At 48.4% G+C, this 12,723-nt stretch overlaps 1 protein-coding gene and 1 long non-coding RNA gene across 2 annotated transcripts; one reads left to right on the top strand and one right to left on the bottom strand.

The window, feature by feature from the left end:
* Window positions 1–4,316, bottom strand: LOC138690223 (uncharacterized). Its single transcript, XM_069808800.1, has 3 exons — window positions 2,560–4,316; window positions 2,177–2,205; window positions 1–740 (listed from the first exon to the last, which is right to left on the bottom strand). Exons 1-3 carry the CDS (start codon window positions 4,104–4,106, stop codon window positions 1–3), a joined length of 2,316 nt encoding a protein of 771 aa, XP_069664901.1. The 5' UTR covers window positions 4,107–4,316.
* A 3,785-nt stretch (window positions 4,317–8,101) lies between these two features.
* On the top strand, window positions 8,102–9,061 carry LOC104318510 (uncharacterized). The gene is made up of 3 exons (XR_011328926.1): window positions 8,102–8,791; window positions 8,880–8,935; window positions 9,020–9,061. It is a non-coding gene; the product is annotated as an uncharacterized lncRNA (long non-coding RNA).
* The last annotated feature ends 3,662 nt before the right edge of the window (window positions 9,062–12,723 follow it).

The following is a 12,723-nucleotide window of genomic DNA, read 5'->3' as shown; positions in this document are numbered from 1 at the left end:
TCATCTTCTAAGGGGTGTCTTTCGAGCCATGTATGGCACTTCACAGGATGATGTGCAGGTTTTACACATTTCCCTAGTGACAGGCCAACCTCGGGCAAGGGCTTCACGATACAGAACTTTAGCTCCCGTATGTTTGCGTTTTATATGCAACCATTCTAGCAAACGATCCCAATCTTCTGTGATCTGGTCCTTTTGTACAGGAGCTAGTCTTGCTAATTCATCAGCTTTGTTGTTCCATTCTCCTGCCAAGCCCCCATCTACTTGATGAGAAGCTACCCATCCCACAGCAAAGTTCCTTTGGCTAGCAATGCTCAGGATTTCTTGCCACTTGTCCTTTTGCCACACTGAAATTCTGTTAACCTCCCATCCATTTTGCTCCCAAAAAGGGAGCCATTCAGTACATCCTTTAAACACTGCGTAGGAACCGGTATATATGTGGACAGGGGAAGTGGTTTGTGCTTCATGCTTGAAAACGCTCCATACTGCAATTAATTCTCCTACCTGAGCACTCTGTTCTCCCTCTGTTATTATCTGTTCATTAGTAGTAGTGTGGAGGGCTACTGCCCGGTACTTCCACACTTTTCCTTCTCGCTTTGCGTAAGCGTCGGTAAACCAAGCATTCACTGACTGATCGTGGGAGAAAGGAGGGGCTACCGGAATAACTAAGATAGGTTTGTCTTGGCTGCCATCCAGGCTTTCTGTTTCTTGGATAGCTAAGTTTTTTAAAGCTCTTTCAGTCACTGAGAAAAGGTTACAATAGTGTTCAATCTGGGCATACCACTTTCGTACCTAGGCTCTCTGGGCCACCCCGTCAGGAGGGGGGGTCCTGTTAGTGACTGCTTTTATAACTTTGAACGGGCCTCTTAGCATGATTGGTTGCTGACGTGTAATTTTCTCCACTTCTATGAGAACCATGCTAACCACAAACAAACCTTTCTCCCAAGCAGTATATCTCTTCTCAGCATCCTTAAAGCCGCGGGAGTAAAATCCTACAGGGCGGGTTGGACCCTCAGGACCACGTTGCCAAATGTGTATTGACAATCCCGTTGTGGCAGACCGCCATTCTACTTGAAAAGGGTCTGTAGGGTGGATAGGGCCAAGAGCCTGATGAGCTGTTGCTTCAAAAATTAACAATTGCATTGCTTCTTCCTGAGAAGCAGTCCATTCCTATTTGGCCCCTTTTCTCAGTAAATTGTAAAGAGGTCTGGCAATGATAGAAAAGTCTGGGATATGTTTTCTCCAAAATACCAATAACCCTAAAGCATGCTGTAAATCCTTTTTTTGATTCAGGCATTTTAATCTGATCTAGAGAAGTGAGGGTGTCTGGTGGGATACATGTCATTCCCCCTTTCCACCAAATTCCTAAAAACTTTACTTCTTGTGAGGGTTTTTGGATCTTTTCTGGGGGAATTTGCAAACCCAAGTTCTCCAAATGGGAGATTATGTTCTGTTGGGTTGCCCCCACCTCCTTTTCTTTATTTCCACCTACGAGAATATCATCAATATACTGATAGACAGCTATGCCATTGGCCTTTGGTATTTTCTCCAGTTCTTGGGCCAAAGCGTGGTGAGCTACTGTAGGGGAGTGTTTGTATCCCTGAGGCAGCCGGGTAAAGGTAAATTGTTTTCCCTCCCAAGTAAAAGCAAAACGATCTCTGTCTTCTGGTCACAAAGGTATCATGAAAAACATATCTTTAACATCTATGGTTGCCATGATCGGATGAGCTTTCTCCGGAATTGTTATTACCAGTTCAGCCATATTAGGGACTGTGGCAGTTAGAGGCCCTGTGTAAGCATTCAGCCTTTGAAAATCTACTGTGAGCCTCCACTTCCCATTAGGTTTTTTCACTGGCCATACCGTTGAGTTAAAAGGAGAATGGGTATTTATCACCACTCCTTGTTCCCGCATCTCCTGTATGACTGGTTTGATACCTTCCTTTGCTCACAGGGGGAGGGGACATTGTTTAACACTAGTTACTTTGCTAAATGGCAGAGGGGGTGCAGTTTGAAGTAGCCTGATGTTCAGCTGTGATGTCCCGAAAGTCCACAACAATCCTTCTGAATCCTCCCACCCCCTTCCTTTAAGGGCATCTATTCCTAACAGATTAGTTGGAATGTTCCCAACCACCATGTCAATAGTGATTGTGCCTTCCTCTCCCGGCAGCATCAGCTTTACCGTAACAACGTTCATAACTTCTGTTGACCCTAAAGCATTCAAGACACAAACGTTTCACTTAGAGGGAATCACCCCACACCTCTGTGCGTCTTCCTCAGTCAGGGCAGAGATCTGTGCACCAGTGTCAAGTAAAAAGGTTACGGGTGCACGCTTAGGACCTACAATAGCTGTAATCCATAAATCTCCTCTGTTAGTATTAGTGAGCTGTCGGATATAAATCCATCCTCCGTTCCCCTGCCCACTGCTAAGGAATGGAGGTTCTAGTTTCCCTGCTGACTTTTCCTGTCGCCCACTCTCCGCGGGGGGGGGGGGGGGCTGTGGGCATGACAGGAGAGATTTCTCTATTTGATCCTAAGTGCTATGGGTGTTGTTTCGGACCATACCACTTTGATATCAGTTTACTCAGTTTATTAAGGGGTAAACCATCCATCACATCTCTGGGAACTCCCTTTTTAATTCCCAAAGCCCACCATTGTTGTTGAGTCAGGGGCTGTCTTCCTCCTCCCCTGGGTTTAGAGTAGGAGTAGTCGGCAACAACAGTGGGGTCAGTGGGAGCGGTTACAGTTTTACTAACAGATAGGGGTAGATCTTTAGCTCCTACTTGATGGATTCCTTTAGTTTTCTCCTCCAAAGTTCTCACAGGACCGTATTTTCTGCTATAATCTATCAATTCCTGTGCTACATCTCCCCATGTCCACATCTTTTTATGTTTTGAGTGGGAAGGAGTCGAGCTATGATTAAAAAGTGAATCTGAGCCAACATTAGTTTCATCACTTTTGCCTTTAATAAAGCTCTCCAACTTTTCTGCTGGGTCTAAAGATGCTATAGTCCTTTGGAGAACAATCCCGGTAGATCTGAGTGATTCTGGGAGTCCCCTTATCAAAGGAGTCATGATTTCAGGATACACCGGCAACATCATTGGGGATTCACATCCGGGAATTAACTTCCTTTCACGTATCATTTGCAGGCAGGCTGCTTTGTGCACACTTTCTAGCAATTGCTCAACTGTGCCTGTGATTGCTAGGGGATCTCCCCTGTCTAAGGGGTTCAGCCCTCCGGCCCAATAGGCAGCCCGCTGGGTTAGAAACCATGGGGCACGTCTATCCCCTGTTGTTAAAAAGATGCTGTGGCCCCAGTAACCACTAGCTTCCCTTTCATTTAACTGAATTTGGTCCCCTCCAGTTAAAGATACACGCCACACGTACTCTGTTTCAGATTCTTTGGGAAGGCGCCCATATTCTCTTTTCATTTTGGCCAATTGAGCGGGAGTGTATGGTATCTCTTTAGTTGTAATACGTGGGTCATTATCCTCATAATTTACATAAGTGTATTCTGCTTTAATCAAGGGCCTCACTTGGGGGTTTTCCCTGAAGCGTTTCCTTGCTTCCTCTAGTTCCTTTTGGGGGTATACCTGACTTATTTGCCGTATACCTATCTTTTCCATCTTTATTTCTGTCTCATTCAATGATTCAGCAGACTTTGAAAGTTCTTCTTTCAAGGTATCTTTTAGACAGCTATTTTCTTCCTCCTTTTCCTCTGCTTGCTGTTTGTACAAGCAAATTACTCTCTCTTTCTCTGCTAACTGCTCTTCCAGGTTGGAGGTTGTTTTCTGCAAAAGTTGTACCAAATTTTCAAGGGATTCTATGATTTGTTTTTCCTGGCTATGCCGCTTATAGCGGTCTTCAATTGCTGCGACCAGGCTGGCTCCAAGAACTGCACAGATTATCGCTTTGCCTTTGCCTGACCGTGATCTAGCCTCATTATGTATAGAAATCACTTGATCTGTTACACTCTGTAAATTTGCCCAATTGTCTCGAGCCCACTCTTCCCCAGGTGGGGAGGGTCGAGCTCCATACTTTGTCAAGAGTGCATAAAATGAGTCAAGATTTTTTACTGATGGAGAGTTTTGATAACCATTCTTTTCAGTCATTTTTGTTGCGAAGGGCCAAACTCACTTCGGGGAGGTCAAACTTAGTTACACCACACACACAACAACTGCTGCATCGCCCTCCTCTTCCCCAAGTGGCTGAAGAGACCAAAATCTCACTTCAGGGAGTCAAAACTTAGTTGCTCACAAGTGCAGACTTTCTCTGCCTGTTCCTTCAACTTCCCTGGTAGTCAACCTCATCTAATGAGGACAGTTCCCCCTTTTGCACTAGGAGATCCTTATACTTGATCCTGATAGACAGAGCCCTCAGTCTGAGTTTGAGGTGAAATACACTGAGGTGTGTGTGGTGTGCGGGAATCCCGAATCACCCCCCTTGCTTTCTGGACACCTCTCACCCTTTCAGGTGTAGGGCCAGGCGCGGCTGGAACGAAACGTTCTTCCCCTGTTACGAACCATACAAAACCTGCACCCCTCTGTCTCTCAGGATCCTGTCCGTGACGCCAGTTTAATGTCACGGTCCACTTGGTGGACTCGTGATGGTTCGTTTGCTACGATCTCGAAAGTGCAAAATTAAGGTGACCAACACCAAAGGGGATAGCAGTAATCACACAGTAAAACTTTATTGTATTGCCTGCGAGGAGGCACGCAATAGTTAAAGATGGGTGAAAGAAAGGAGAAAAGTAAAGTTTAGAGAGAGGAGAAAGAGAGGTTATAGCTACCGCCGCTGATCTCACGATGTCCTAATGGTCCTGGGTCCAGCTGATGCTGCGTCGTCGATCGTCGTGGTCCTTGGTGGGGAAGCTTCAAACTTCTGTTGTTCAGAAGTCATCTTTTATGCTTAGTAACGCACCTTGCTCCACCTCTGCCTCAGGAGTCTCCGCCCTTCTCAGAATACAATTATCATATCTCTGCCCTTCTTGAGCGAGGCTATCACGCAGGCGTGGGGTCAGTGTCCGAGGCGTGGTAAGTCTTGGAGGTGGGTAGCCTTCGACCAGGAGGTGTGTTTTGGTATTATAATGAGGCAAAGTTCGTCTAAAGTTCATGATTTCTTCATCGATGTTATGGCAACAGTTGCAATCCATCCTTTTTGACAGTAGCTATGCGGTTATCTCTAACAGTTCCAGGCAGGTACCTTCCAGGAACCTTGTACCGCACATTCCATCCTTGGGACCAGCCGCTGCACTCCAAACAGGCCGTTGTCAGGTAGCGTACTGTTCGTGTTCCTGATGACAATGTTGAGACAATGCTGATTTTCTGACCGACGCTTACACTCCACTACCTCCATGATCTGATTCTGTCCCGGTCTCGACACGATCTCCTCGTCCGAGTCTGGCAATGGAACTGTGTCCGCTTGTAACTTTGCTCTAACGTGACTTTCTTTTTCATTCAGATCTACCTCCATCAAAGACATCGGCGGTGCACTAGGACCTGTGATTGTACCACTCACTGGCGGGGGGGCCGCTGTCCGCGCTGCTAGCGGCGGGACATGATCAGGCGGGTCCTCCGCCTCATGCGAAAACAACCCTGGCGGAGGAAGGGGTGGATATCCAAAAGGAAGATCCCCCGCTTGCCCACGAGAAATTGGAAAGCCGATGCATCCGAAATACCCTCCGCCTTTCCCAGCCTCTCTCCCTTCGCCTCCTACACTTCCCCCGACACCTCCTGTTCACTTTCATCTTCTTTATCAGCTTGTAAATCTACCGAATGGACCTCTTCCCCTCGTAACGCTGCTGTAGCCGCCAGCCAAACCACCTTCGCCTCCCTTCCTTTCCTCAACACTGTCAACACTGAACCCAGAGCCACGAGCTTATCTGCAGCTCCTTTTTTCCCGCTCAGACACTCTTCCACTAACTCCTCGCGCGCAGCCTGCATCCGCAACGCCTCAAATAACTCTCCCGGCTTTACTATGAAGCCCCGTTGCATCATCCACTGGATGAGATTTGTGACTGGAGCCGTATGCACTCCACAGTCCACCTCCCTGCCTACCGCCTTTAATACCTGAATAATCATTCTGATGGATGCCATCATCACCGGCAGGGTCGCCCCAAAGGCTATCTTCTATCCGCCTGGCCAGGCACAACAAACACTCGCGCTCCTCGCGCACTCCGCGCCCGCAATCACGTCACGCCCGCAATCACATTGGGGTCACCACTTGTCGCACTTTCCCGTCGCGACAATCTAGGAGAAATGACGCATCGCCAGGGACTTGCCCTGGGGAGAAACAGACCAACACAGATACTGTGGATCAAGGGATTTCTCTGTTTATTTGCTGCGTAATATTTGGATATATACCATAACCATGCGCAAGCCATCTACTGATTGGTTAATATGTGCTGTCCACGCGCCTAAAGCAATAGTTTGATTGGATAAGGTCTTCTGATCACGCAAATGATTCCTCTAGTCTGTGTCTTGCCTGGTGTCCTGCTTTCAGTCACGTAGGCCCAACTTATTCAGCTTTTTGTGCTTATTTCATCAAACTTTGTAGCAACTTAGCCTTCCCTACGTCCTTGAGGCCTTGCTGCTTGCAGAGGCCTCTGGCTCACAGATTGAACAGTCCCATTGTGTCTCTTGTTCACTATGTGTCTATTTTTCTAATTATCCCACACTTAGAGGCACCCTTTACGTACCATGAAGTCTGCTATAAGGTCTCCTGCAAAGCTGCATGCCAACGAGCGGTCCGAGAAGGTGAGGCAGTCATCGGCCAGGTCAGTGTTGAATAGCAAAGTACTACATGGCCGCTCACTTAAGCTTTTCCCTTGTGTTTTGGAGGCGCTGGGCGGGCCGCCTTTGGAATTGGATGACCGTTTGAGGTGAGCTGTGGATTCGTGAGGAGGAGCGTGGGGCTGGTGACTCGTCATGCTTGTGTCTCTCTGTATCTTCAGTACCACGAGCGACGACGGCCACAGGGTCCGACTCCGCAATGAGCGTGTAAGCATAATGCGGTGGCGCTTGTGAGGAGCGGGGGAGTTGGGGAAGTAGTTGGCTTTGGCCGATGGTATGCTTATTCCCTTTTCTGGTTTGGTTTGGGTTTTATTGTTTGTGGTTTGGGTTTTTTTGGGTTTGGGTTTTTTTTTTTTTCCCTTGCAGATGATGAAGAGGAGCCTGGCGACTGCAGGAATAACCCAGATATCCCGTGTGGTTTTCCTGGATGATGGATTCAGCCCCTCGGCCCTCTGAAAGCTAAGCTGAGGGACCAGGGCCGGGGAGAGGCTGGGAGGAAGGGATGAAGCTGGGAATTGCAGGGAGGGGTTTTAAAGTTAGTGCAGGAGAGGGGTCTGTCCCGGACCAGTCCCCTTTGTGCAGGTGAAGGGAGCGGTTTGCTTTTCAGCACGAGACCTGCGTGTGCCGGGCAGGGCAGTTCTAGCCTGTGTCTGCGGTGGTGTGTAGTTTGTGTAGTCTGTCTTCTGTGCTTAGACCTTCCTCGGGTCTCGATGTCCTCGTCGTGCTTTGCGCTGGAGGAACGCTGCATGCGCTTTGGGCACCGTCCCTAGGGTCTCGAATGCCCCTACTCATCGGCCTGGTGCTAATCGGGTGCTTCTTTTCTTGTGTTTGGAGCTCTAAAGTGTGGATCGGTCTCAGCGGGTTCCGGTCGGTCCTCTTTTGTGGCATTCTTCCGGGCTGCATCAGCAGCTCAGCTCTCTAGCTGTCTGTTTTCTCAGACTGGGACTTCTTTCCCGCATCCTGACATCCTTAGGTCTTGACGCCAGGCTTCTGGCGCATCCATCATCTTGGTTTTGACAGTGCTGTCTTCTAATGGGCTGTTCCATTTGACGACTCCTCTCGGGGTCTGCCGTAGAGCCTTCTGGCCTCACGGTTGCGGCCCCGTAGGTTGTCTTGCCTGACGGTGCCTCCCATCCTGGGGTCTTTCTTCTTGCTGAGAGTTTTCTCTCTCTTTGAATCACCTTGTTGGTAGTGTTCCACATGGTGAGGTTGTGCGCACAGGTGTGTTTGGCTTGGAGCTGCTCTGCCCGGGGATGTAGAGTCAGGGGTAGGTGGAACAGCGATGAGAGTCTACAGGTGAAATCTTGATGGCCTAGACCGTTTAGGTGAGAGTTGTACAGTCATCTCGGCTCAAGTAGCCATCGGCGGGCTGTGTGGACAGCCGTGCCGATAGTGTTTTACAGAGATGATTGGAGCCATGTGGCAGGGGCTGTTGAGGGGCAGTGAAGCGGATTTGACTCTCTAAGGTGTTAAGTCTTGCATGTGATGGGCTTAAAGTTTGGGCTTTTTTTTTTTTTTTTTTTTTTTTTAATGGCAGGCTGTAGTTGGACTCCAGATGGTATTCCTGGATGGAAACAAGACCTCTGGAATTGTTAAGCTCTTGCTCTGCATCTTGGTGACTCATTCAATATGATTTTTTTTTTCAGACGCAGAGGGACAAGTTGTGTGCCACAGAGCGATGGAGGAGGGGAGCAGAGCAGCATAAGAAGGTGGGTCTGTGAGTGGAATCAGAGGGAAGATGTGGCCGGTGGCTCTATGACTAGCTGATAGGGTTCTTATTTTCTTTTATTTTGAAGGTGTGAAGCAAGGAGCGAAGAGGGCTATTGGTACTGGAGGTGTCTCGGCAAGGTGAGCCATGATTACTGGGTTAAAGGAACTGTTCCTTTGGAGGTGTCGCATTGTTGGCAAAGTTGGAAGCATTCCTTGTTGTTTGTTTTTTGCAGGCGATACGCATGCCTTGACGTGGCAAGCTCTTGATGACAGAGCGGGGTAGTTGAGCAGCCACGGTAAAGGAGAGGGAGCTGGGAATTGGTCCGGGCAGGCTGAGGTTTCAGGCGGCCTCTCAGCATGCGTCTTCTGCTTTGGTTTATGCAGGTGGTGCACGCAGCCTCGGAGGGGTGAAGCTGCAGGCCGATGAGCAGTCTCAGAAGGTAAGGTGGTTGTGGGCTGGGTTGGTGATGAATATCGAAGTATTAGGTGGTTGCTTGGTTAAACATTTACCTTCTGTTTTGCAGGCGCTGTGCGGGCCACCTTTGGAATGGGATGAGTGTTTGAGGCGAGCTGTGGCTTAGGGAGGAGGAGAATGGGCCTGGTGACTTCTTGTGAGTGCTATGCTAATTTTGCATGTCTTGCTATCTTGGGTACCATGACAGACTGTGGCTGCAGGGTCTGACTCTGGAATGAGCAGGTAAGCATAACACTGTGGTGTGTGTGATTAAGTTGGGGGGTTGGGAAAGTGTTGGCTGATGGGTTACTTACTGCCTCTTCTGATTTTGTTGCCTTTTTTTTTTTTTTTTTTTTTGTCTTCACTGCAGATGATGAAGTGATCTGGCGACTGCCAGATCATCCCAGTTAGCCCATGTGATTTTAGTGGAGGATGGATTCAGCCCCTTGGCCCTCTGAAAGCCAAGTTGAGGGACCAGGGCTGGGGAGAGGCTGGGAGGGAGGGACACAGCTGGGAATTGCAGGGAAGGGTTTTAAAGTGAGAGTAGGAGGGCAGGGCTGTCCAGGAGCAGTCCTGTTTGGGCAGGTGAAGGGAGCAAGTTGCTTTTGAGCATGAGACCAGCGTGTCCCAGGCAGGGCAGTTCCAGCCTGTGTCTGTGGTGGTGTGTAGTTTGTGTAGTCTGTCTTCTGTGCCTTCGATCTTCCTCGGGTCTCAATGCCATCACCAGTCTTTGTGCTCAGGGAGGACGGCATGTGCTTCGGTCACCGTCCCTAGGGTCTGGAATGCCCTTACTCATTGGCCCGGTGCCAATCGTGTGCTTCTTTTCTTGTGCTCGGAGCTCTAAAGCGTGGATTGGTGCTGGAAGGTTTCTGCTGGTTCTCTTTTGCGGCGCTCTTCTGGGCTCCTTTGGCAGCTGTGCTCTCTAGCCGTGTGTTGTCTTGGACTGGGAGTTCTTTCCTGCATCTCGATGTTCCTAGGTCTTGATGACAGGCTTCTTATGCATCCATCATCTTGGTTTTGCCAGTACTGTCTTGTAACGGGCCGTCACTTTTGCCTCTTCTTCTTTGGGGCTGCCATAGAGCCTCCTCGCTTTGTGGTTTTGGATGCTGTAGGTCATCTTGCCAGATGGCACCTCCCGTCCGGGGGTCATTCTTCTTGCTGAGAGTTTTCTCTCTCTTTGAATCGCCTTGTCTGTAGTGTTCTGTGTTGTGTGTGTTTGTGCACGCGTGTGTTTGGCTTGGAGCTGCTCTGCCCGGGGATGTAGAGTCAGGAGTAGGTGGAACAGCAATAAGAGTCTATGGGTGAAATGTTGATATGTCTACATTGCTAGTATTGAGGGTTAAAAGATTTTTGAGTCATTGCATGTCAGTAGTGGAGTGGATTGCAAGTGGATTGTGAGGTAGAATATAGTAAGGCAGTAAGTGGGCATGGGTGTTAATCTTGTTTATGCGGACACTTTGTGGTAACCTTCTAGAAATGGTTAAGGCATTGAGGTTTTTGTTTTTGGAATCGGTGGGAAGCAGGTGTTTGGAGCTGTGGAGGATTTTTTTATGCCGAGGGTGAAGTTTGTATTCAAGAGTTTTGTGTCTTGGTTTTGCAGGTGATCACGGGGCACGAGGCGTTTGGAGGAACCTCGCATTTAGGCGATGTGGTTGCTACGGAGGTTGGACTGTGACAAGCGCCACTATGAAAGCTAAGTAGCTGGTTGAAAATCTGTGTATGGTGCAGATGGTGTGTGTTGAAGCGTTGCTGTAATGGGAGGGCAGTTTGTGGGGAGCTTGGAAGGAGGTTGGGCTGGGGCCGGGGGTTTTGCAGGCAGGGTGATTCTTGAGGCCCCGGGTGCTGCAAGTAAGGGGTGATGGCCCCTTGACACCCTTCGGCGGCTGGATGGGTTAGTTGAGAGTGAGGGCTAGTGTGCGTGTGATCTGAATGAGTTGTGTGTTGTGAATGTGTGTAACCTTGTGGGGTTATGTGGTTTAGCTTTTTAGTGGTCTCTTGCAGGTTGGATGTAGAGATGTTTGTTAGGCAATTAGAAAAAATAAAATACAATCAGAATAAAAAAAACCCAGCCGTGGGATTTTTTTTTTTTCCCCCAGGTGCATTTTTTTTTTTTCCCTTGTTCTGGCCGCTCTGTGAGGCGATGTTCATGGCCAATGTTCGGACGGGGGTCAGGCTTGGGCCGGGGTTTTGGCAGGCAGGGCGATTTTTGAGGCCCCTGGTGCCACAGGCACAGGACGATGGCCCCTTGAGGGTGGCAGGCAGTTGGACGGATGAGTTGTGAGAGCGAGGGCTGGTGTGCATGCTATGTCAATGCGTAGTGTGTTGTGAATGTGTGCAACCTTGTAGGGTTATGTGTTTTGGCTTTTTAATGTTTTTTTCTTTTCAGGTTGTACAGGTGAGATGTTTTCCAGGGAATTAGAATTAAAAAAACCCCAACAATTATAATAAAAAAACCCTAGCTGGGGGATTTTTTTTTTTTTTTTTTCCCCAGCCAGGGTTTTTTCTTTTTTTTTTTCTGGTCCCAGCTGCTCTGTGAGGCTATGTTCATCGCCAGTGTTCAGAAGGGGGTCAGGCTCGGGCTGGGGTTTTGGCAGGCAGGGGGATTTTTTTCAAGGCTCCTGGGAACTGTGTTCCCATGGAGCGCTCCCCTGGAAGGTGGTAATTGCTAATTAGCACAGGGAATTAGGTTGGTCTGTGGATGGTCTTTGGAAGACAGTTGAGGATTTTGCGGGCGAAGGGTGGGGGGAGTTGGACTAGATGGCCAGCATGGAGTAGGCCAGGGTTGTGAAGTGAGTGTAACTGTATTTTTCCTTGGTGTGTCTGTAAAATATGGGGATGATCTAATGATATTTTTAATTTTAATGTCTAGGTGTGGAAGGGGGCAGTGTGTGAAGAGGAGTGGAGCTCACTCGTTTTCTGCTTGAGAACAGGGATCATGGAGGTAATGTCACCTCGGGGAGGAAAACTTATGGATGTGCAGCGATGGACATAATGGCAGCGAGGAATGTGGAAAAGACTGATACGGTGGAAAATGCTCTGTAAAACTTTGAAATTAAATAAAATATAAAATAAAAAGTAATAGAATATGGCACTGCTGCTGAGTGTAAGTAAAAAAGTTTTTAAGTAAAAAAAATAAATTTAGTATCACAGCAGAAGTAATTTTATAGTGCATCTTTTGAAGTTGCTATTGTAAAAATGTATTGCAAAGCTTTGAAGTTGGTATTGTAAAACTTAAATTCAAAACAAAACAGCAGTAGCTGGTGGCTCAGTCTCTGGGAGTAAAGAGCTATAACGTAAAGTTAAAAAATTGACTCCCAGGGCAGAAGCTATTTTCTACTGCAACATTGCAGTACTGCAGTGCTTTAACTTTAAAATTTGCAGTACTGCTGTGCTTAACAAGGTCAAAGGCAAGGGGCTAGAGGTCAAAGGTCACCAGGCCCAGGGGTCAAACCTCACTGGAGTCAGGGTTCAAAGCACACCAGGGTCACTGGGTTGGGGGTCAATGGCCACTGGGGCTAGGGGTCAAAGGTCACGGGGTAAAAGGTCACCAGGGTCAGATGATCAAAGGGCCACCAGGTTGAGGTGAAAGGTCAGGGGTCAAAGGGTCAACAGGTGAAAAGGGCCATTGGGTCAAAGGTCACAGCACGGGTTCACAGGGTTAAAGGTCACAGTATCATGGCTCAGGGCCTGGGGTTAGGGGTCTACTTCCTCAGTTGATATGCTGGGTGGGACATCATATGGTATGGAATACCCCTTTGGCTTGTTTGGGTCAGC

The sequence above is a fragment of the Haliaeetus albicilla genome, chromosome 20, assembly GCF_947461875.1.
Source record: "Haliaeetus albicilla chromosome 20, bHalAlb1.1, whole genome shotgun sequence".
Taxonomy (NCBI): domain Eukaryota; kingdom Metazoa; phylum Chordata; class Aves; order Accipitriformes; family Accipitridae; genus Haliaeetus; species Haliaeetus albicilla.
The sequence above is the reverse complement of the archived record's forward strand: the minus strand, read 5'-3'. Positions and strand labels throughout refer to the sequence as shown.